The sequence below is a fragment of the Artemia sp. Qi Xiang Cuo genome, chromosome 3, assembly GCF_049724085.1.
Source record: "Artemia sp. Qi Xiang Cuo chromosome 3, ASM4972408v1, whole genome shotgun sequence".
Classification (NCBI taxonomy): domain Eukaryota; kingdom Metazoa; phylum Arthropoda; class Branchiopoda; order Anostraca; family Artemiidae; genus Artemia; species Artemia sp. Qi Xiang Cuo.
This window is the reverse complement of record NC_142796.1, coordinates 83,717,418-83,742,794: the sequence shown is the minus strand read 5'-3', so window position 1 is coordinate 83,742,794 and position 25,377 is coordinate 83,717,418. Positions and strand designations below refer to the sequence as shown.

Below are 25,377 nucleotides of genomic sequence, written 5' to 3'. Positions count from 1 at the left end.
CACATAGCCAGACTAGGGAAAAAAAGTAGTTGTACACAATGGTCACTACTAACCTTGCGCCGACTGGGTTTATCACAGTTAGCTGAAGACGGTTTATGTCACACATGTGCGCCCTATCCTAGAATATGCATGTCATGTGTGGGGCCCTCAGACTCATAATATTGACCACCTAAGTGAAGGTCTGGAGGCCATTCAGAAACGGGCAGTGAAAGTGATACTAGGTCTGAAATACAACTCTTATGAGGCTGCCCTTAGTACCTTACGACTGCCGACGTTGGGCGATAGGCACTTGCAGTTGATGTGCAATTTTGGGCAGTCCCTTATTTCGTCCCAGAGACACCGTTCGTTGCTTCCCCCACCTGCGCCTATCTCCACCAACACTCGCCATAAAAACCAACTAGTGCCGCCAAAGTGTCGAACAGCCCGTCACAGTATTTCATTCGTGCCTTTTTTGTCAGTTATTTAAACCGCCAGTGACAAGTTTTATGCAATGTACTAAACAGCGCCATTTAGTCACGGCTTCGGCCACGGCTACGATAGTTGCTTATAAAATAAATGAGTCTATCTATAAAAATATTTATATACAATTTCTTCTTACCTTTATTGGTTTGTTCCCCTTCGGTTTTCCCGTAAAACAAAAGAAATGAAATCGTGAATTTAGTTTTAAAATGCTGGTTGTCACGTAATCAAAACTCATAACCATTGCCTGATTAACCATCTTCAGCCAAGTTCGTTTGAAATAGCCAAAACATGGAAAGTTATTTTTATTCCAAAAGTTCCATTTTGCGAGCTATTGTGCATCTGACAGAAGATGATAAAACAAACCATAAAAAATAACTTTAATGCATGTTGAAAACTGAATTATGGTGCCGGAAGTGCTGTACTCATTTTTTCTGCTTTACCGCAAATTGTTCTTGTATTGAGTTCTGTTTATGGTAATAGTTGTCACTTTGGATGGAATTCGGTTTCTTAAAATGCTCTAACAAAATATTCGAAATATTGATAATCAGAAAAGATTAAAGGAGTCTCCACGATGATTAACATTTAGCTTTATCCAATCTATTTGTAGGGACACTTCTCTATGATCAGCTCAATTATCTTAAAAAATGTACTTCTGCAAAGTACATGGTTTCAAAGTCAATATCTCACCATCACGGTATCATAGCCGTGGCCCTGTGGCGTTGGCACAAAAAAAAGAAAAAATTACGTTAATAACAAAATGAAGAGAACATACAATATGGATCGAAAAGTTTATTTAACAACCAAAAAATAAATTATTTACGACTAGATTAAAAACCGAATTAAACTATGAAATATACAACTTACAAATATCAATGTCACAAAAACTTTCAAACCTCAGATCAAGGGTCTTTTTCACTACAAAAGTTTTTTTTTTTAAATTATGCTTCATCTTTTTGCATCGTAATACACTTGCTTTTTTTCAAAACTATTTAAAGTCAATAAAAGAAAAAACCGGTTTACAGTATGAGATCTCATAATAAGTATAATGTATCGCTCAAAATTTGTTTTAAGCTTTCTTCCTTGATTTGAGTGTTTATTTGTCCAAGAGAATTACTTCTGCTGAAACCTCACTAGTTTCTCGTTCAACCAGTTATAAATGTGCATATTACAAAACATTCACAAATAAACCTGCTTAACAGAGTTGTACTAGCATCTTTTCATAATAAGAGGGTGGAAAAAATAATAAAAGATTTAAAGCCAATCTGTCCTGTACTAAAAACAGAAAAACAGTCAAAATGAATATTTTACTTGCATACAACATGGCGTTCTCAGTGTCGGAAAAAAAGGAATCTAAGCCACAACAACAATTTTGAGGGCACTTCCAGTATACTTAACCCCAAACTCCCCTCCCCCATAATGTTCAAATACCCTAAATTACATATTTCCCAAGCATTTTGCTAGGGAAATACGTCAAGAAACGGAAAAGCCCAATTTGGGCTATATATTTGTGCATTAAGGGGGTGGGGGTGGATTTTAAATTGTGCTTATTACAATTATTCTGCATATTATGAAGTAAGAATTGTTTTCTTAACATGTTTCCTTCTCAATAGCCCTAATTGTAAGCTAATAGCACCATTGTATACATTGGTTTGATTTTGCATCTTAGATTCCTTACTTTTTCAAGTTTTTTTTTATTTATCGTTTCTTCGTCAATACTGAGGATGCCTTACTGCATTCAGGCAAAATATTCGCTTGTTGGTCTGTTTCTTCTACAACTGGGAAAAGGAAAAAAGACTGCTTGGATTTAAAGATTGTACGGATTGTACGTTTGAAAGAATATCAAACGTAGAGAGTAGACGTAGATTATACGGATTGTACGTTTGAAAGAATATCAAACGTAGTGAGTAAACGTGAACGTAGGATCATCGACGTAATTTGCTCAAGATGCTGGATCGCAAACTCTAGGAAGGAGGTTGCTGGAAACCACCTGGGGTGGGTAGCTACCCACCACAGAAGGGGTGGGTAGCTTACAAAACCCAGGACAATAGAGATGGAGACCACATCTCTAAGTCACTTGTGACGGAGGCCACACAATCAAGATGGTCGATGAAAGAGCTCTGGTCGTTTGCCTGGGACGTGGTCAAAAGTTCCAACCGTGGGAGGTTCCAAGTCAAAGTAAGTAAGTACTAGACCCACTTTTTATCGATATTTTTGTCTTTAGTTTGCATAAAAGGGTGAAGGATCGAATCTAGGGGAGAGGGAGCTTTGGTTTGGGGATTGTTAAACAGTGTGAATTATTGAGATTTTTCCTCCGTTTGGCCTCAATCAAGATTTAGTCAAACACGTGGTTCTGTTAGAATTTACAAGATTATCGTCCAGCCTCTCAACCCGTCCAACCTCCATAAACCTCAAATTTGAGGTCATTGACAAAATTATTAAACATAAGACTTAGAAGATAATTTTCCCGGTTGATGGAGAGGTTCCAAGCACATAAAGGCATTTTTTTCAGATACTGTTCTAGAATCTATAAGGAGAGCCATGGTAAATTCTTTGAGGATATCTATGTTTTCTTTAGTATACGAAGGGTTAATCGATCAATTTTGAGGAAGGGCCAAGTTTACACTAAGAAAAAAAAAAGAAAGATTACATTTCCAAAATTCCGAGGTAAAAAGTGTGCTTTAATTTCATTTATTTACGTCTGTGACATATTTTCGTAAGGTAAACATACTTTTAATGTTTAAGAGTAGACTAAAAATGAAAGTCAATAACCCCATCTCTTTCAAAACATCATTGGTTCCTGTTTGAAATTCAAGCCAGTTAAAAGAACGAAATTTATATTCCATCTTATTGGTTCTTCTGGGTGAAATTTTAGACCGGTGAACGGAACGGTTTTTTTGTCACAGGTTTTTTTTTTTTATAAGTAATCTTTCTATTTCACTGTGGTTATAAAAGGTTCAAAATTTTATATAAAAAAGATCTTTGTACAATTTACTTTCTCATTATGTTTTTTCTATTGTTTTTTCATTATGCATAAACACTAGGTCTTCATTAGAATAAAATTATTATAATTTCTGAACAATAGCACAGAATATAAGGATAAAATAACACACACAGAATGAGATACGTTCTAGACAAAGCAGTAACTGGATTTCTCTTCCACGGGGGGAGGGGGGGAGAGGGTTGGTTAAAAAAACAACAAAATTAGTTTATATGGATTTCGTTACTTTTTTACGAGTCGGACAAAAATTTCAAGTGTGGGAGGAGGGTTAAAACGGCTACCCCCACCCACACACACAAACACACACTTCTAGATATGGTCCTTAATATAGGTAAAGTTTAGGCACTCTTTATGCAAAAAAGCTTATTTCAGCTTTCGTGAATTTTATTAGGTAGAGCATTATAAGATCACGAAAAATACAATGAGATTCTTTTGATGCTATAAGATCTACCTTTGTATTATAATAGGGTACACCAAATAACACAATTATGTGATTTATTATAATCTAGCCAGATAGCAATATTTTCATATTATTAGGTATTTTTTAATATAGGAATCAATAATAGCAGTAAGTATATAGGGGGAACATCATTTACTGAAGTAGTAGTTTATGCATCATCATTTTGTTTAAGTACGGTAGAATATTCAATAAGTCTTTCCTGGAAAATTTTTCTAACACTTATTAGTCTCCCTGAAGCAAAAGTAGGCATACCATTAGTAATTTTGTCCAAAACGATATTTATCAAAAACTAGACCAAATATTGTCAGTTGAAATGATTAATACAATAATAATATATGCAAATTTACATGACCATTACTCTTACCATTACATAAAAATTTTAAGTTTTTATAGCGACGTGTAATGACGTAATGACGCACTTAATAACAGTTACGTTCTCGTAACGTGGTCAGTGTAATCAAACGAGTAATCAAAAGTGGTCAATTGGATAGATCAGGGCAATAATAATCGTCAAATCTAGGACCATTAAAAATAAAAAAAGTTCAATTTTCCGAAGTGACGTACAGGAATTGTTTTCGTCAGCTTAAAGTAAAATTGGTGAAACGAAGTTTTCGTCTTTATAGCAACAATCGCACTGACATACCCAACAACGAATTTCTGAGGGAGAAGGGGGAGTGCAGGGGTTTAATCAGACTGAACTTGCCTAGATCTTAAAATTATAAGCGCTTCTAAATTACGAAGTTTTCATTAGCAGACTCAGCCACCACAAGGAGCTTTTCGAAAGAGGATCTGGAGCTCTACCCCTGTCCTGTAAAGACTGCACATGTGACTTCTGTAGTACGTATGATTAAAATGAATCACTAATTGATAGCCTAAATACACTTCTAACTCGTGGAAGAGAATCAACTGAATATATATGATTGTAGCTTGTTTTGGTGTTTTGATGCACAAATCACCGAGTATTTTTGCCAGAATCAATATTCAACCTCTTATACGTCCTGGTCTCGGCTCAACTTTTGATTGGCAAATGGTTCACTCCACATGCGCCTTAAATCGCCCTGAAAAAAAGAGAGACTTTTATTCCTCTTCTTTTAAAACCCTGAATACCAAACTTATGACAATTGAATATTTTCATAAATGGAAAAAAAAGATGCGAGATTTTAAAATCAATCATTTCTAGCTCTGACTATAAAGCATCAGTTTCCAATTCGCTCCTATATTACTATAACCCCCTCTTAATGTTTGAAAAACACTTTTCTGGGTGTATTTTCACTGAAAAATTAAAAATAGACACCCCCCAAGATAATGAAACATTTTACCCCATCCCCAAATATTTCATGAATTGACACAACTACTACTGGGAGTATTTTTTTAATCCACAAATATTTGTGCCAAGATTATGCACTAATTGTAAAACTTAGAATAGGGCCCATTCGATAGGAAATTGAAGACTTCAGATGCCTTATCAAGGGCCGACAGCTATTAAAGGAGAAACAGCCTCCCACGCCTGCCCTTCCCAACAGAAACGTAGAAAGCCCAGTAGTTTTTTTCCCAGGGTCGATGTCATTCCTACAGCCCTAGTGGCAGTGGCCTTAAATCATCTAAATTACTCAGTGGTCACTGATTTGCAGAATTCGATGTGCGAATGTTATTAAGTGGCTTGATATCCATATTTGCAGTAGGGTCTCTGGCTCCGTGTAAAAGCTTTTGTTGACATTAAACAAAAGCTTCAGATAAGCTACAGGAAAATCGTTGCTAATCATGGTCGTTACTAACGTCGAGAACTCACCCGTCTTTATAGTACATTTTGTGGCCACTCCGTTTTATTTATGTCTGGTATGTATCTACTGCTCCAGAAGAAACAACTAAAATCAATTCGAGTGATGTACTTTCGGTACCTCAAGTACCTACTTTATTTGCCTCGTTCTTAATGTAATCATGCACATAGAGATGCACATGGATGCAAATAGTGTCTTTCAATTTAGTTCCACATGCTTCTCAATATTCCCTGAAGTTTCAACTTAATACCGTAGGTGTTCCTGACATATTGCAGACACGCCCTTTTGACAACATGGATAGACGTCTGATTTAGTCTTTTGATTTAGTTCAAACTTGATTTATTTCAACAACTCTCTCAACAATCTCTGAAAGTTTCATCTTCATACTCGTAAACCTTCCCGAGATATTGCAGATGGGCCCTAACATAACTAGATTGTTATAGAAATTTAGATGTTACCTTTATAGTACATTTTGTGGCCACTCAGTTTTATTTATGTCTGGTATGTATCCACTGCTCCAGAAGAAGCAACTAAAATCAATTCGAGTGATGTACTTTTGGTACCTAAAGTACCTACTTTATTTGCCTCGTTCTTAATGTAATCATGCACATAGAGATGCACATGGATGCAAATAGTGTCTTTCAATTTAGTTCAACATGCTTCTCAATATTCCCTGATTACGTTCTTACCGTAACCATGCGATTGTTAGTAAATACGGTGTTACTGATATTACTGAGTCATTTGAAAGATTAAATACTGTTTTAGCGATAATGCTGTTTTTTTCTCTAGGTTGTTTCCACCTGTTAATTAGACTTTTTGCCGTTAGTGATTGTGCATTATATTTGTGTATATTCAAGTTTCTTTATGTTTCTTTTTTCCTAGTACTCCGTTTATGTTTTGTAGCGGGTTAACAGTAAATTATTATGATTATTATAAGTTTTAGAAGAAAAGGCGGCCATGTTTGGTCTTGGTTGTCCGATCAGCTAGGAGGTCTTAATGATCGTCCGAAAGGCCACGATTCCCAGAGTTTACAAGGGATATTACTCTAGAAACGACAATTGTTCTTAAGGAAATTGAAAGACGCTATGAATTGAGATTATCTGTAATATCCCGGGAGTGGCTAATGGGATCAAGTTAAAACTTTCAGGAACTCATGGGGAGAGGGGGTCAAGTATATTACAAATTTTGATTCGGGGGAGAGAACATACATTGGCTAACAAAGCAAAAAAAGACACTATGCATATGCTCTGCTGAGTTATCAAAATTGCGTATCTGCACTGTCTCGGGAACGGCTTGGTGTGTCAAGTTGAAACTTTCAGGGAAGGCTGAGAGGGAGTGAAAAGTGGACGTTGATTTATGACTTGAGGGAAGAAAATAGACCCAAATCAAAAGACGCTATTTTACATTTAGGGTATCAAAGTATCGTACATGTAATATATCGAGTATTTTCAGGTAGTGGTGAAGAAAGAAAGGGGGACAGGGGTATTTTATTTATTTATTTTTTCGCGCTTGAAGCAGAATGAATCTACTCGAGTTTAAGTAACAAGATCAATCAAAAGAGATCATGCTTTGCCAGGCTATCAAAATAGCGCACCTGAATATATCTTGGAACTTTCAGGAGGCTATTCTTTGTAGGTGGTGACCATGTGGACTTCGAATTTTGACTTGGACGTGGGGACAGAGAAGGACTAAACATATTTTGTTTTAAATCTACCTACAAATTTTGGCAATTAAAGCCCGTGTTGGCTTAGAATCTATATTAGGCGAAATAGCGATGTGAAAAAACTCTGCATGTCCCCAGGTTCCCAAAATGAGGTGTCTCAATATCTGAATAACGGTTAGGGATATCAACTTGAAACTGCCAGGAGGTATTGCGAGGTCAGACAGACTCAAGAACTAACTTCGCGAATGGGACAAAGGTGTAAAGGTAAATGTGTACATAAGGTAAAGTTAAAGATTCCCCAGAGTCATTTCGGGTGCATAGGGCGTCGCATCAACGTTCAGTTGCTGAACCTTTTTTATAGGGACAAGCAGCAAGCCTGTCGTCCAACCTTGTTGCAGCAGCAATCAATCCCTGGGGTCCATATTGCCAAGCAGGTCATCGACCCACTGTGCTACAACAAGGATTGAATGAATACATAGCTTATTGTTTGTCTTCAAGTCCGTTGGTTTTCGTTATTTCTTTAATCTATTTTATTTGTTCTATTTCCTTTCACGTGCAGTACTATATAACAGGGTTTTAAATAACCCAATAAATATTATGCTTAGGGAAATGGACAAAATATCCGAGTTCGTTGAAAAATTTCGCCTGAAAAAAGGCCCAAGACTTTTGTTCCATCAGCTTGGATTTGCAATACTTTTGTTCGGCCTAGTTTCTAGACTTTAAATGATAAGAGGCCAACACTCGAAAAAAAATTTATAAAGGGCCAAGACTTTTCCGATCAGCTTGGACTCGATTAGCTTGCTTTGAGGATTTACATGGCGAATTTGAGCAAATCTGTACCAATAGCACCAAGCTACAAGTCCACCAACCACAAGTCACCACACAAGCAACATCAACCACCAAGCAACAAGTCACCACATTGTCACACATTGAGTTCTTTGCATGATTTCGATTTTTAAAATGATTAAAAGAAGCCATGTTTTCTATTCAAATTATTTTTTTCAGAATATAACGTACGGCACGTGACTTACGGGAAAAGGAGCGGGAAAAGGTTGAATTCTGATCGCATGTATTCCTTAAAAGGGCAGCAGAACTTTCTATTTTTTATCGAATAAGTTACCTTCCAAGAGTCTACAGCCAGAAGAATCATGGAACGGAGAAGAGTTCGCGTAAAGTAATTCTAAAAATTTTGCCTAATATATATAGTAAAGTAAATGCAATAAGACGGAGAAAAATAAAAATACATACAAGCTCGGCGCTCTAAACCAAATCGACGCTATGGCGGTGATTAAATTCGTAAAGAAAAAAAGTTTAGAAGGGTAAACGGATAAGGCATATTTGTTCTTTTCAAATACTACCTTCATCTGTTTAAACTTTTTATCAAATCGCTGTTTTTCATACTGAAAAATTGCCTAATTTATGGTTCTTGGCTCGTAAAAATTGCACACGAATCCGCTAAATGATAAAATTATAAATGATGTGCAACACCTTTTTTAAGACTGAGATAATTTTAAAAAAATTGCCGGACATCATTGGATACTTCAAAAGAGTTGGATAAATCAAAAGCTTAAAGCAGGGTGGAATCACAGAAAAGTCTTCACCGTTTATACTTACTTTATTTCTTCTTTATGCGGTTAAATTTCAAGTTTTTTCTCTTTCGTAGTTTTTTATTGTTTTTAAATATTAAGGAATTTACTTAATTATTTAATAAGTGATTTAATTATTTAAAACAATTAGTTATTTATCTGTCCTCACTAAAATCGGGCTTCCGCTATCCGGGTCAATTCTCTGATTGATCTTAAGCCAGGACATCATCTTCCTAATTTCAGGACCTAAGCGAATCTAAAGAGTGAATCTCATTGGCTGTAATAGCCACGCCTCTTTGCTTGGCATTGACCAATAAATTACATCGTGATGAAAATTGATCGCTTCCCAAACGAATCTAAAGGCGGGATAGCAGTTTCTAATTGCAGGGCCCTGGGATAAAAAAAGTAAATAGATGGCATCTCCCATTGTGTAAGGTGGCAGCTGGATTGTTCTAAAATTACGCTCAAACTTTATTGTTGCAGTGTTTTGGGCTACTAATCGAGCAAATAATTATTAGAAGCAGAGCCTAAATCGCAAACTAACCGCAGAGACATAACCAGCGAAAATTGTTTAGTTGTCATCAGCCAATTGGGTGGATAAATGTTGAAGTTTACTTGACGGAGAAAGAAAAAGACGAACCATAAAGTTCTTTACGAAAGTATATTATATCTTTTAAACCCCGTGGCGGATCCAGCCCCCCCCCCGCTAACGTAGTCTAAAGTAGTGTAATTTACCTAATTAACGCAAGTTTGCGTTAATTAAACTTACTCCTAAGGCAAGTTTATCGGATCGACCTATTTTACGCCCCCCCCCCTAAAAAAATCCTGGATCTACCCTTGTGTAAACCAGCTGCAGTAATTTGTCAAGTGGAGAGAATTCGTCTTTATTTCAGTTTTAAAGCTACAAGACAGGAAGCCGACGCTTTAACAACAGATACAAATATTTCGTTTATCATTTTCCTCTAAAAACGAGTATTCCAGCCAGGTTCGTATCCACGATTTTTTCGGGAGGGGGGGGGATACAAAAAACTTAAAAACGCCTACAAAATTTATTTATATTAATTTTTATTACGATTTTTCGAGTCGGACAAATATTTCGGGGGGGGGGGTGTCAAACCCCCTAGCCCCCCGCCTGGATACGGCCTTGATTCCAGCCACAGCCTTATAGGCAAAAATGAGACAATCGTGCCGTCAATTCTTGTGTAACTGAACTAGCAAGCTGTTTTGAGTCCCCAAATTAGCAATAAACCAAACAATGCTTTTTCCTAAGGTACTAGAATTAGAGTTTCCCAAGTAACTATCCCAACTTTACATGCCTTTTGTTTGCGGAATTAGTAATAACCAAACTGCTATATTACAAAAAGATAGACACACTTTTTTATTTGCTTGGGATATCAGAATTAGTAAGTAGCTATCCCGATTTTAAATCCATTTCGGACCCGATCAATGTTATCGGGCGTAATTCATTAATTAATAACAAGCAAAGAGGCGTAACTTTCTTAGGTACCAAAATTAGCAAACTGTTGCCCCGACTTTACATAAAGAAAGCACCGACCCGGGTACCGACGACCCGACCATGGTTATGCTGTTTATCGATTACATTTCCTATTCAAAATTGCTTTGTAGCCTATATTTAAATTACAATTAAATCAACTAAATATTTAAATTAAATATTTTATTAAATAAAATTAAATAAAAAATATTCATAATAAAAAAAATGGCTTATCTACCCAAAATATTCGCTTAGGCTCTATTCACTGGGTTATAAACTGCCTTCACAAATTTGATTGTTGATCTTTTGTTTTGCATATATAGACATTAGTAAAATATTAATTTATAACTAAAGATATTTAATTGTTTAATTATTAAGGCACTCATTTGTTTTATAGTGTTACCGAAGAATGGAACAGCCTGCCACCAGAAGTAGTAGAATCACCTAATACGTAAGCGTTGTCAGCCCACTAAGGGTGTTAATTGGGAGACAGTGGGGGCACATTTTCCCCCTCAACCACTAAAATTGGAAAATAATTTTTTTGATTATTGAAAAATACCTTTTGGGGTACTTTCATAATAAAAAAAAAAGATGCAAATAAAAAACAAAGTTTTCACCCCTTTAGATTTTGGAAAATACATCGCACCCCCCCCCCCATTATTTTCAAAGTCACTATACGAGTTAAGCCTGCGATTTAAATCATGTAGTAGTTTTTATTTCATGTCAAGTTAATTCATTTTAGGCCTAATTGAACAATTCATTTCACTTTTTTTATCATTTATATAATTTTTTATTTCATATATATTCAAATTATTTTGATTTTCCATTTTAATTTAATTTCAAGTGCATTTTAATTTGACATCTTATATTAGTTAGTTTCTACTGATTGAAAGTTTTAAATTTTTTCATTTCTTTTCGTAAAAGAGCTTCTTTTCAATCTAAATCTAATCAGTTGTAAAAAGGACCTTACCTTGAGGTACGCCATTGTAAGCAAAGGCAAGAGTGTAAAGGGTACAAGGTACAATAGAGCAGGCTGTGCAGCTTTAAAGAATTCTGAAGACACTGTCGCCGTCAACAGACCCAAAAAATAGCCAATTAATGAACAATGGAAGTATCTAAAAAGTAAACGTACCCTTGAAAAAAACAAAAAAAAGTACTGAATAAAAAAAAAAAAAAAAAAAAAAAAAATCACAAGGTGAGATATCGTAGCATAAAATAAAGGGTAGTTAAATAGAGCAGGTTGTGCAGCATTAAAGAGTTCTAAAGACAACGTTACCGTATATAGACTAAAAAATAGCCAATTAATGAACAATAGAAGTATAAAAAAAATAGAGTTACCCTTGAAAAAAACAAAAAAAAAGTCAGACGGGAGATATTGCAGCATATTATGAAGGACAGTTAAATACAGCAGGTTGTGCAGCTTTAAAGAATTCTGAAGACACCGTTGCCGCCAACAAACCCGAAAAAAAAAACAGTTAATGAACAATGGATGTATCTGAAAAAAATAGATAGCCTACCCTTGAAATGACATAAAAAAATAATCAAAAGGGGAGATATTGCAGCATATAATCAAGGAAAGTAAAACAGAAATTGTGTAGCAAGCACATTGTAAAAGTTGAAACGAGATATGAAGGTAAAACATGAAGGAAAAGTTGAAACGAGACATGAAGATAAAACATGGTACAGCATGAAAGAAAACTATGATTGCTAAGCAAAAGAGAGAGAAGAGAAAACAAAACTACTGATTTACCTTACAATTCCATAAAGTGGAGTTATTTTATCTTTGAGATTTTATTATTTATCGTTTTTTGTTTTATTTACTGTTGTGTTTGTATAAAATGATTTTGTTTTTTCCACAATTATGTTACTTATTTTATTTATACTTATGCATACATATTATACTTTTATTTTTTTAATGGCCAAAAACATTTGCCAAGCAGTTCTCAAAGGGCGAGTCAGAAGGATAATGTGGATCAGGGCGATCAACGGGTGAACTAATATACAATGAGCTGCTAATCCTTCGTATCCAAAAAATTAAACAAGAAAAACGGGTTTTAATTTCTATGAAGCAGTGAATACAAAACACTTAATTAAACAAAAATACTCCGAGTATTTCGGCCCCACGTCTAGGAATCTTTCTCAACGAAAAAAAAACAAAAAAATTTCTGTTATCAACATATAAAACACACTAAACAAACAAAAGAAAAAGTTTAAATAAATGAGAAAAAAAACTCACATATTAAATTAAAAATTCCATTCACTGGCGTTAAAACAAAATTGAATGCTTATAATGATTGGAACACGCCTTCTCGTAAAATATAAATCGAAATCTGTAAGAATGTGAGAATATGTTTATGCTTAAACTAAAACAAACAAGATCAGCTAACCCCCGGCCCATAACCACTAAATAGATCTCACAGGTTCATCACCCAATGTTTGAATTATAAATTGAACAGATTCGTTTGCCTGCAAGCTTAGCTGCAGTTCGTTTACCTTTCCCAGCATTTAACCCAGTCTGACCTTTGTCCGCAAGGTCATCATTCGTATCCGAACTATTATCAAAAGATAAACTTATAAGTGTAGAAATATCAGAAGAATCTAGATTGTTCAGTTTTGATATAAAATCCATGTATACGTATATTCCTTTCTATAAATCGTTTAGTATTTTATCCAAAAAACTTGAGGAACTTAAAAATGAGATAGAAAAATTATCTTCGGGAATGGAACTGGAAACTATATTAAATTTAGTCAGAATAACTAGCAGGTATACTAATTACTTCACGTTTAGAGATAATTTTTGCCATCAAATAAGGGGTTTGGCAATGGGAGGGCCTTTAAGTCCGTTGTTAGCAAATATTTATGTAGAGTATGTAGAGAATTTAGCTATAGAAACATATTTTTTAAAACTTAAATTTTGGGGCAGATATATGGAGGATATTTTAGTTATTTGGAATTACGGGGAATCACAAATTGAAGGTTTTTTGGAACATTTAAATAATCTGGGAGGAAAACTAATTTTTACAATTGAAAAGGAAACAGAGAATAAGTTACCGTTTCTAGATATTTTGATCCATAGAAATAATAACGAACTAGCGTTTTCAATTTACTGTAAACCAACTATTAACAACCGTTACTTGTCTTTCACATCAAATCATCCGATCCAGGTAAAAAGGGGTGTGGTTATTTCTTTAGTTGATAGGGTATTAAAATTAGCATCACCAGAATACATAAGCAATGAACTAATTTTTATTAAGGACATTCTAATAGATAATGGCTATCCGGAAAATATGATTTCTCAAGTAATTGAAAAAAGAAAAAAAAAGTTGACGGAACCAAAAATATTAGAAGAAGATGGGTCAAATCAAGAAACAAATTACATAACTTTGCCTTTTATCCCAATATTATCAGAAAAATTAAGAAGAGAATTAAAAAAACATAATGTAAATACAGCATTTAAATCAGGACAAAATATAAGCTCGTTGTTAAATAAAGGGAAAGACAAGGTACCGAGAAATTTGCAAAAGGGAGTATACAAAAGTCCATACTCTTGTGGTAAATTTTATGTGGGAATAACACAACAGATTTTAAAAAATAGGCTAAAGCAGCACGAGATTGCGGTAGAGTAAGCTCTAAAACAAAATAAAACCTAAGAAAAGTTTGAATCGGCTGTTATAGAGAAACTTTGTAATTCTTCTCATCACATTATTGCATTTGACCAGGAAAGACTAGTAGTTTTGTCTGTAGGGCTTTTACAAAGCTTCAGGGAAAATATAGAAATAAAAAAGACAATATATGGGGGTATTAGTGTCAATAGAGATGAAGGGGATTTTAGGATCAATTCGATTTATAATAGTTAAATTAAAAAGCAGGTAAAATTTTCAACCAGTACTATGTTTTATAATAGTTCGGATACGAATGATGACCTTGCGGACAAAGGTCAGACTGGGTTAAATGCTGGGAAAGGTAAACGAACTGCAGCTAAGCTTGCAGGCAAACGAATCTGTTCAATTTATAATTCAAACATTGGGTGATGAACCTGTGAGATCTATTTAGGGGTTATAGGCAGGGGGTTAGCTGATCTTTTTTGTTTTAGTTTAAGCATAAACATATTCTCACATTTTTACAGATTTCGATTTATATTCAGCGAGAAGGCGTTTTCCATTCAATATAAGCATTCGATTTTGTTGATACGCCAGTGAATGGACTTTTTTAGTTAGTATGTGAGTTTTCTTTTCCTATTTATTTATATTTTTTCTTTGGTTTGTTTAGTATGTTTTGTATGTTGATGTAAGAATTTTTTTTTCCGTTGAGAAAGGCTCCCGGATGTGGGGCCGAAATATTCGGAGTATTTTTGTTTAATTAAGTGTTATGTATTCACTGCTATATAGAAATTAAAACCTGTTTTTACTGTTTAATTTTTTGTAAATGGAAAAGCAGTGTGGTCTAAGAAATTATTCTAATCCTTCGTAAATACAGCTCATCAAAAAGTTTTTTTTTCCAATTATTTCAAAAGTTTCAAAATGTTATATGCGACCTTTAGGCGTCAGAACGACGAGATATGGACCACAAAAACTGGTATAAAAATGTAATTAAAAATATAGGTTCCAAAAACCGTTTTAATAACATAATAATATTTAATAATAATAACCGTTTTAATAAAAAATAAAGGTTCTAAAAAATAAACGGTTCCAAAAACCGTTTCGTGAGAATAAAATTGCTCTTCACCAGTATACTTTATGAGACCTATTTAAAAACGGTACACAATTATAAATATTTACAATTTTTTATTCATATTTATAATTATTTATAATATTTACAATAATTACAATTATAAATAAATATATTAAAGTCCAGTTTAGTAGTTTGATAGCAGCGTGGAAGGTGCTGAAAATTAAAAACTAATGGAAATTAAAAAAAAAAAGTTTTAACAATATTGCTCTGGCATAGCCGTTTCTAAAAACTAGAAAACTAAGACCAAGCTACATCAATTTCGAATTATCGTAGCAACAGCTAAAAACTAAAAATTAGTTTAAAACTGAAAACAATTTCAGCAATTTGGCTTAGTCTTGCTGAAAACCAGAGAAATGGAAATTTAACTGATAACTCAAAAATAAATTTTGTAATTTGGCTGTAGCATAGCCCCTGCTGGAAACTGAATTACTGAAATTTACTGGAAAACTGAAATATACCTTTAGTAATTTCAATGTGTTGTAGCAGCTTCTGAAAACCCTCGCTAATACTGGACATTTACCGGAAAACAGAAGTGTAAGCTTTAACAATTTCAGTAATTTGCCTGTAGCCCATCTGATAATTGGAAAACTATAAATTCTGCTCATCAATCATCCATAAGACGTGACTACCTATCTTGACCTTTCCATACCACAACTAATGTTGAGATTTTTCTTTTGTTTTGTTTCCTTTTGTATATTTTCTTGTGCTGTACTTCGTCCATATTTAGTTCTATGACAGATTGTCATATATTATTATATAGATTGTCATATAGATTGTTCATTCGGTCATTCGTTTTTGTTAAAATTAATTTTTGGTTAAAACAGATTTTGTTTATTAATTTTGTAAAGATAATTAAGAAATGAAAGATTATTACTCACGTTATTTTACTTAAGTGAGTTAATGGGGGAGGAACACCAGCTGATGCTTGAATTAAATTTGCTTTCTTGAAGGCATCATACCGCAAAACGAAACACAGTAGCAAACCAGGCATCACCTAGAAAAAATCTTTGATGCAAGTCTTCATAAACACTGATAACAGAATAAAACATTAAAATTTCAAATATATAAATAAGAGATTGGAGTACAAAGAGAGAGAAAAAGAAAGGAGAAAGAGAGAGAGAGAGAGAAATAGAGGTAGAAGTAAAAAAAAGAAGAGAGCGAGAAAGAAAAAAAAGGAAAGAGAGAGGGAGAGAGAGAGAGAGAGAGAGAGAGAGAGAGAGAGAGAGAGAGAGAGAGAGAGAGAGAGAGAGAGAGAGAGAGAGAGAGAGAGAGAGAGAGAGAGAGAGAGAGAGAGAGAGAGAGCATCTGATCTCGTCGAAATGAGGCGCTATAATCTTCTAAATCTGGTTTTTATATTATATTTAATTTCTTTTTATAGTTTACTTTTATAAAGGTTGTTGATAACATGACCAAAATATTGAGCTTTCAGACTCGGCTTTGTTTTAGTTTCGTCCACTGTCTTGAGAAAATTGATTTTAGAAATATTTGTTTTCTTCTCCATGCGACTAACTAACTAGATACATATATGGGACAACGGCCGTTCAAACTTGTTCCGCGTCTGAAATAAGATTAATAGATAATTGCATCTCAGCTGCAGTAGAGAATTTTCTAGCCCGACTAGCATAGTAACAATACTTAATAATCACACCTTGTATACGCATATTGTAAGATTTTTAATATATAATATTTTTTTTTTATTTCTCTTATTTCCGCGATTGTGTAGAACCTTATGGGATTTTATTGAATATTGAGCTTTTAGACTTTATACACTATTTTTTGGGGGTTACTAAGTTTTGTGATTATGCACAGTAGCGTAATCCCAATACTTAATAGCCACACCCTGTATACGCAACTTGTAAGCGCACCCTGTATGGGTACGATTGTGAAGTCACGACACTTTCATACATTTCAGTTAATACGATAATTTTTTTGGCCACAGTAGCACATTTCCAACACATAAAAACGTATGCGTGTGTAGAGGGCCCAAACACATAGTCCCAAGACATGCGAGGCATTGTTTACACCGAATTGCTTCACTCTAAATGGCGCAGGCAGACTTTTTTTTTTATATCAACATTTATGATAAGAATTGTTTTCGTGGATACACTAAGAACAAAAATTTATTTTCAAAACGTTACGTTCAATTCACATCCGTTCAATATCACATCCAATGTATTTGGCGTCTTTGTAGCTACTTTGACCAAATTGGAAACAAACACCAAAAACATGAATTGCTAATAAATAACCTTTTTGTATTCCTCCTAGAGTGAATACTAGACCTCCGGTACTAACGCTCCGTGAAGTGTTGCAGCAACTGTGAGAAACTTGCACAGCTAGGCAAGTCACCCTCTTTATGGGACTGAGATCGAACCCTCTAAAGGAGCAACAGGCTTTATCTGCTGATTCCTACTCTATCCAATTGATATCCAGTGGGCTGATTAAGCCCGGAAACTGAGCCCGTAGACTCGCAATGATCCCGGAAACGCGAGGGCAACTGCATCTGTTTACTCAGTTTTGTAGGGTGAATTCAGCCTGATGAAGATAATTTTAAGAAATCGAAAATTTCATAAAACAAAGAATTTTGAACTTAGAATTTCCAGATTGACCTTTTAGGAGAGATACTAAATTTTCAAGGTCAGGGTCAAAAGAGAAAGCTTAATGCTTGACAAGTGTACGAATGATTCTGGAGAAATTTATTTCCAGAGTCGAGAGACCCCGGTTTAATTCCAAGTCTACTTTGAACACTTATAGGCATAGTTGTAAGGGGAGGAACATTTCACCAAAAGGAAGTATATTAAACCCCTCCCCTAGTCGAGAGTAATTGCACCCCTTGTCATAGCTCCATAAAAGCAGTGCACCACAGGGAGGTATATTCAAACACCCCAGTCATAGAGTAATTCCAACAATAGTTAATGTTCCCTATCTTCGAAATACTTTTTATTGTGTTAACACAATAGCAGTTGTACACTATTGTGCAAATGAAACTAATATCAATAGGTGTGCTAGTTAGGGGAGGAGCTAGATACAGAGTTTGGAAGCTAAAATTGGGGGCAATGATTTCACCATCGTAGACTTGCCTTTCCAAAAACAAAGATGCATATTCAAAATGAGTGTAATTTAATATAAAGGAACTCATTACAAAAACCCCGTCAAAACGGATGTTCTAGATAGCGTTACTTTATATAGCACGATATTTAATTGAAAAATTTAAACGCTGTTTTCTCCCGCTATGACCTTTATAGTTTAGAAAGATTATATCACATGTGTACGCCTCAAATATTTCTTTATTACGTGGATTTAGACCCCTCTTAAGTAGTACTGTACTTGTCCAGAGGAGTTGTCATTTTCATTTCACTTAAAGAAAATTGGGAAACAAAATTTAATTTTCGTTAATTTGATTTCTAATAATTTCTAATAATAATAATAATTCTATAATAATTTTCTAGTAATCATTTAATAGAAGTTTCAGCAGCAGGAATAGATTGCAAGGTCTTAATGACCTTGGTTAAACTCCGTAACAAGTATTCAATGCCTTTCCAATTCCGCAATTCTTTTTATCAGCAAATTAATGTTTTGCCGATGGGCGCAACCCTCTCCAGGTTACTGGCGAATATTTATATTGAACATATTGAAAATTGGGCGTTGAATTCGTATTTTTGAAATATATCTTTTAGGGACGTTACATGGATGACGTAATTTCACGTTGGAATTATGGGGAAAATGAACTTAGGGTTTTTTTAGATCACCTCAGTACATTATAGAAGTTTACAGTTTACCTTAGAAATTGAAATTGAAAATAAAATCTCGTTCCTAGATGTGTTAATTATTCGTAGCTTAGATAAACTCAATTTTACTATTTACAGAAAACCAACACAAAACAATAAATATTTACATTTCAAATCAAACCACTCCCCACACGTTCAAAGACCTGTCATAATCTCTCTCGTCGATCGTGCCCTAAACATTTGTTCTGATTCCTACATCACAGCAGAACTAAACTTTATCAGGGACATACTTTTTGGAAATGGGTATCCTATTTCATTTATTAATAATACTATTGACCGTAGACTGAGAAGATATTCCCCTAAAATCAATAGTAGTTTACCGTGTGAGAATCCTGGTAAGCCCTCAAAAAAAATTTACTTCCCATACATCCCAAAAATCTCTACGAACCTTAAAAAAGTCTGCACACAAAATGATCTGCAGGTAGTTTTTACCAATAATTTCAAAATCATAAATTTCCTAAATTCTGGTAAAGATAAAAACCCAGTTACTCACCAAAGAGGGGTCTATCAAATACCATGTGACTGTGACAAATACTATGTAGGTAGAACTCACCAGAATTTAGAGAAACGCCTACAACAGCATAAAGATGATATCACCAAAGCTCTAAACTCTAATACTGCTATTATTTCTTTTGATTCTGCTTTAGCAGCCACGTATTTGAAAATCCTAGCCACAAAATACTTTTTAAAGAATCCGCCCTTATTGCAAATGACCTAGGTATAAAGCAGGTAGTTCGGGAAGTAATTAAAATCAGACTTAAGATTAATAATAATATTTCCTTAAATAGGGACTTGGAGGAATATTCACTTAATGCTCTATACAAAATTAACTAAAAACGATCTTACAAAAAAAAAAAAAAAAAAAAAAAAAAAAAAAAAAAAAAAACAGTAGACATTAACACAGAACCAGTCACAAATAGAACTTTGAGGTTAGCTACCAAAATGGCAAGTTCAGCAACAAGAACGAGTTTTTAATTATTCTTCTTTCATTTCAATGAATTGACATGTTTCATCTCACTTTATTTATCAGTCCCGGTTAAACTTCGCTGAAGTAAGGATGCTGGTGAAGTAAAGACTGTTTAGAAAAAAATCATTTTAATTTTGATTAGTCGTATGTCGTTGTAAGTCTTTCTTCTTTTATATATTTATGTTTTGCTGAAGACGGTCCTTAGACATAGGGAAATAGGACATAGGGCTGAAATATTCATTCAAAGGAAATTTCCACTGTCTTACGAAAAGAATTCCCTATTGTTCTTCATGTTTTTGATGCTGGTGTATTTTCTCTTCCTTAATTTACTCCTCTATCAGCATTCTCATATATGCCTCTGGGGCTGATTTTTAGGACCTCCTTTATCACTATTCTTAAAGAAAAAGAGAAGATTCAAGATCATTCCAACTAACGGATGTCAATCCATGTCATCACTTGTAAAATATTAACTGTCATCACTGTCATCACTTGTAAATAATGTAAAATAACAAAATTAAAGCCCTCATCCCCTTAAAAGAACAGAAATGTAACAGAAGCAAAATGAACAGAATGAACCTTAAAAGAACAGAAATGTAATAGAAACAAAATGCAGGCATAGACTTACAATATCTCCTAATCCAAGCATTGAGAAATTGCCTCTTTGAGATGATGAAGGGAATACAAGTTTACCTGGTAGAGACAACTTTTCATGATTTGCGTTAGATAATCTTAATCTCTGGGCTAAAAATTTAACTGGGTTGTCTGCCGATCTTGTAGCAACCTGAAAATAAAATATGAAAATAGGACAAACTTCAGGCCTGTCTCAACCAAACTACCATAAGCTAGCCTCAGAAGAAACAGTATTTCACTGAGCTTTCTCGTTTTAGTGCAATGAAAAGAGAGAGAGAGAGAGAAAGGGAGAGACAGGCAGAAAGACACACGGAGAGAAAGACACACATACAGAGAAATAAGATAAAGAGAGAAAGAAAAAAAAAGCGAGAGAGAGAAAAAAAAAGAAATGAAAAGAATCTGAGGACAAAAACAGATAGATATTCATTCACACATAGTTAACAAACGATAGCAAACAATACTGAATGTTTGAATGAATAACCTACAAACACATAACCTAATAACATTACGTACAAACACAAATAATTTCTTAGACCACACTGCTTTTCCATTTACGAAAAATTAAGCAAGAAAAACGGGTTTTAATTTTTATAAAGCAGTGAATACAATAAAATAAACACTTAATTAAACAAAAATACTCCGAATATTTCGGCCCCACGTCCGGGAGCCTTTCTCAACAGAAAAAAAAGAAAAGAAAAAATTAAACAAAAAATGTTGTTTTTAAAAACCTTAACTTACATAAAAAAAAAAAAAAAAAAAAATATATATAAATAGGAAACAAAACTCACATATTAAATAAACACTTCCATTTACTGGCGTATAAACAAAATCGAATGTCTATATTGATTCAAACACGCCTCTATACGCCGTGAATGGAAATGTTTATTTAATATGTGAGTTTTGTTTCCTATTAATTTATATTTTTTTTTTTTTTTTTTTTTTTTTTTTTTTTTTTGATATAACCTTTTTTATTTTTATTTTGATGTGACCGAAATATCTGGTATTTTTGTGAATTTCTATACCCTGTCTATTAAAAAGGATTTATCCCTATTTTGAACTTTGATCTCACCCAAGTAGAGTTACAACCGTTAATAAAGGTGCATAATCGTTGATATTAGTTGATTGGTCAGCGAACGCTCAAGCAGGGAAGGTCTTTTCCAATGCAGCACTGTTCCAGCACGATAGTTAGTTTTTCTTTTAGTTGCTCATTTTCATTTTTTTTTTTTATTTTTCAAAATTTTTTTTTCATTTCCATTTTTCTCATTGTTTTTTTTTTAATTTTCGTTTTTTTTTGTTTTTTTTTTGTTTTTTTCATAGTTTTTTTTTTCATTTTGTCTTGAAGTAATGCAGGAATTCGCACAAGAAATATTATATAATATTAACTTTTATCATTATGTTAACGCTGATACAAAATTTGAAAAGAATATCACCAAGACACCGCAAACAGGCAAACCCACAAGAAGCCGATTAGACACTTTGAGGCAGGACTAAAATATAAAATTATCGTGGTTGTAGCGGTAGCTAAAACCTAGTAAAAGACGAACACGCCCCGCTGTAACAAACAACAGCCCAAAAACCCCTGAAAATGGTGTCAGATCGCAAAAAGTTCATTATTAGAACCGCCTTGGCCAAAACCCCTGTAAAGGTGACTTACAGTCCCTTGGCTTGAACAAAAAGGAAAATCTGTTCACTTGAAAAACAAGGGAAGTGACTGCAACCACAATGTTCTGCATCAAAAGCATCTTTTTTCGTTTTTTTCCCTCCACCGCTAGCGGAACACTCGAACATCACAGGGAGCTGTTTAATGGCTAATTTTTACTATGAGACCTTTATCATTACACTGGCGTTGAATATATAGTTGGAAATGGATATCAGAAGACACCACAGAGAGGGAAACACACAAGAAGCACATTAAACACTTTGAGGATGGACGAAAAATGTACTTATTTTTTATATTATGTAAGGTAATACTATGCAAACCTACCTTTACCATTACATTGGCATTGAATATGTAATTTGAAAAGAATACCCAGAAAACATCGTAGACCAGCAAACCGGCAAGTAGCAGAGTAGACACTTTGAGGCTCGGCAATCTAACGAATGCGATAAACGCAACACAAAGTCCCATTCCCATAGCTAAAAAACGATTTCAAAATTATTATAAAATCACTCCTATTCTTACAGAAGTCTTAATTGCTGAAATATATTATCTTAATTGTTGAAAAGGTTGAAATTTGTTACCCCTTTTTAATTGGTTATTCAGGAAATATACTTATAATATTGCTCATTTTTACAGTCCGCCTGATATTACAACTAACAGTAACAACTACAGTCCTGATATTACAACTAACAACTACAGTCCTGTCCCAGATATTACAACTAATTTACGACTAGCAGCAATATTTCGAGGAGGATGAGTTTAAAAATGAGAATTAGGTATATCCTTTCAAACCTAAATAAATCTTAGCCTACCAAAATTAAGTACTTCTGTTATATGCATAGCCATTTCCAGTGTTTCTAAGGGACTCAACCCCACAAGCAACGACTTCGTGGCAGGTCCAGTCCCCACGAAAAAAACAAGGCAATATTCAGCATGTAATGTAAACAACTTTGCTTTAAATTTAATCAGCCAAGTAAATAATAACTTAGTAAATAACGACAGTTTGTCGTTATTTACTAATAACCTAGTAAGTACATAGTAATAACCTAGTAAATACCTAGTAATAACCTATTAATAACCTAGTAATAACCTAATTTAGTAATAAACTAGTAAATAATGACAACTTAGTAAATATCGGTGGATGTGGCTCCCGACTAGTTTTTAGATATTTATATAAATTTATTCATTTTTATTTTATTACAATTTTTTTACTGCCTTATAAATTATTCCAACTAAGAAGTGCATGTCTAAATGGCAAACCTAGGAAATAATTTTGAGCATTCAAAGAGTGTATACGTAAAGTGATTTAATAAGACATTAACGTGACCCTAATTGGTGAGCAGGAGAGGGGCAGATCCTCCCGTCAATCAGAATCAATACTTTCCCTTTTAATAATGCCTAAATATTATTGTCCTGAATGTAGAAACCCAGCAAACAGTGGGACAGTTCAGTGCACTAAATGCAACCAATGGTGGCACCCCAAATGTGCAAAGATTACTCTTGGTTTAAGAGAGAAGTTAGAGAAATGGCTTTGCTTAAACTGTGATTTTCCCCCTTCCCCTTTGGTGACAAGTGATGACAAACTTTCTGGCAAAGTTACGCAAAAGGCAATCCCTAGATCTGTTGCGAGAAACACGCCTATAGTTACTCCCAGGTCCTCCAATCCCCAAGCAAAGACAATAACTAGGCTCAGCATTAAGCAGAAAACTCCCTGTGTCGATTGTGGAGAATATAATACGAGAAATTTCAGTGGTCAGAAATAAATGCTCTACCCTTGAGAATGAACTTTCAGCCCGTGATTCTTTTATCTATATGCTTGACAATTAAGTAAGGTATGTTTCTGAAATGCTTGCAATTTGTATGCAAGAATGTCGTAAACTAGAAATTTTAGTCGACGAAAAAAAAAAAAAAAAACAACAATCGATTCTCTGAAGATGCAGATAAATCAGTTTCAAAACCGGTTTCCGCTGGATCAAATCCCTAGCAGCCATGAACTTGGTACCCAGCCAGCCACCCAAAATAACCAACGCAAAATGAATGCTGTAAGTGTGACGTCAGTTAAAGCAGATATGCCCCTCCTAAGTGCGGTGAATAATAATACTGACATAGCTGCAAGTGATGAGAATAATGTGATTCCGATTGACAAGTTACAGGAAGAGGACTTACATATCATTTTCGAGAAAATAATGAAGCCACCATGTAAAAGAGAGTGATGGTTCTATCGGAATGGTTTTTGCAAGAGGGGAGCTAGTTGCAAATTTGCTCATGAAAATAAAGTGACTCCGATAAACAGATATACAATTTAAACTTACCCTGAACAGCCCAAGTTAAAAGGGGTATGTAAATTTTTCAAAGAAAGAGCATGTAAATTTGGTATTCACTACCGGTTCCTAAATCCATGTTATAGTCTCCTCGCCAAGTCATATAGTAGTATTGAATATGTCCTTGATCATATAAAGATGTGCCCTCGTTTTAGATGCTTAGATGAAAATCGTAGACTAGCGCATTTTAACCGTACGGACCCAAGCTCATCAAAAAATGCCCACCTTCGACGACGAAAACAGCAGAAAATCCAAAACAAACCCTCTTGGGGTCTAAAAAAGAGGGGACACCCTTGGGTTCAAACGCAGGTCCACCTTCCTGGGGATTCCAGCAACCCTTTTCAGTACACCACCCCTCCTATGACACATCTCAGGAGCCTCTTAGACCCCCGCCCTCCGCCTCCCCCACCTATTCCATTTTCATCAACAACCAATCAACAACCAGCCCCGTCCTTATTCTATTCCCCCTCCCCTTTACCCTTTTCCCTGCAGAAGGAAAAAATTGTTGGTGACTTCAGTTTAACTAATCATGTTGCTGCCCCAGTCACGATAGGGGGCAAGAAATTCCAAAATAAACCTTTTTCCCGGGAGTTTCACGACAAACGTTACGTATTTCCTTCTTTCCTTTACAGCAACGTCGAAAGTTTAAATCTAGAGAAATTTACTGAACTTCAGACCACGGCTGAAATACTTGGCTCTTCCGTTATCTGTGTTTTCGAGGTCCACCGGCAAGATCTTAATTTATTAAGGGTTCCCAACTTTTCTTCTTTTATTAAACTTCGGCCTGATGACCATCCTCTTGGACAAAAAGGAGGAGGAATTATGACCCTCGTGCACGAAGATT

The 25,377-nt window shown here is 34.6% G+C and overlaps 1 protein-coding gene across 2 annotated transcripts in view; it reads right to left on the bottom strand.

Moving 5' to 3' along the window:
• Window positions 1–1,238: 1,238 nt before the first annotated feature.
• Window positions 1,239–25,377, bottom strand: part of SppL (signal peptide peptidase-like protein) — a 165,160-nt gene continuing 141,021 nt past the window's right edge. For both annotated transcript variants that reach the window (XM_089086667.1, XM_089086668.1), the window contains exons 7-11: window positions 22,537–22,688; window positions 20,548–20,703; window positions 16,049–16,164; window positions 11,410–11,554; window positions 1,239–4,978 (exon numbers count right to left, since the gene is read on the bottom strand). In XM_089086667.1, the coding sequence (XP_088942793.1) occupies window positions 4,910–4,978; window positions 11,410–11,554; window positions 16,049–16,164; window positions 20,548–20,703; window positions 22,537–22,688 (638 nt within the window). In that variant the 3' untranslated portion in view covers window positions 1,239–4,909. The remainder of the gene's footprint in view (window positions 4,979–11,409; window positions 11,555–16,048; window positions 16,165–20,547; window positions 20,704–22,536; window positions 22,689–25,377) is intronic.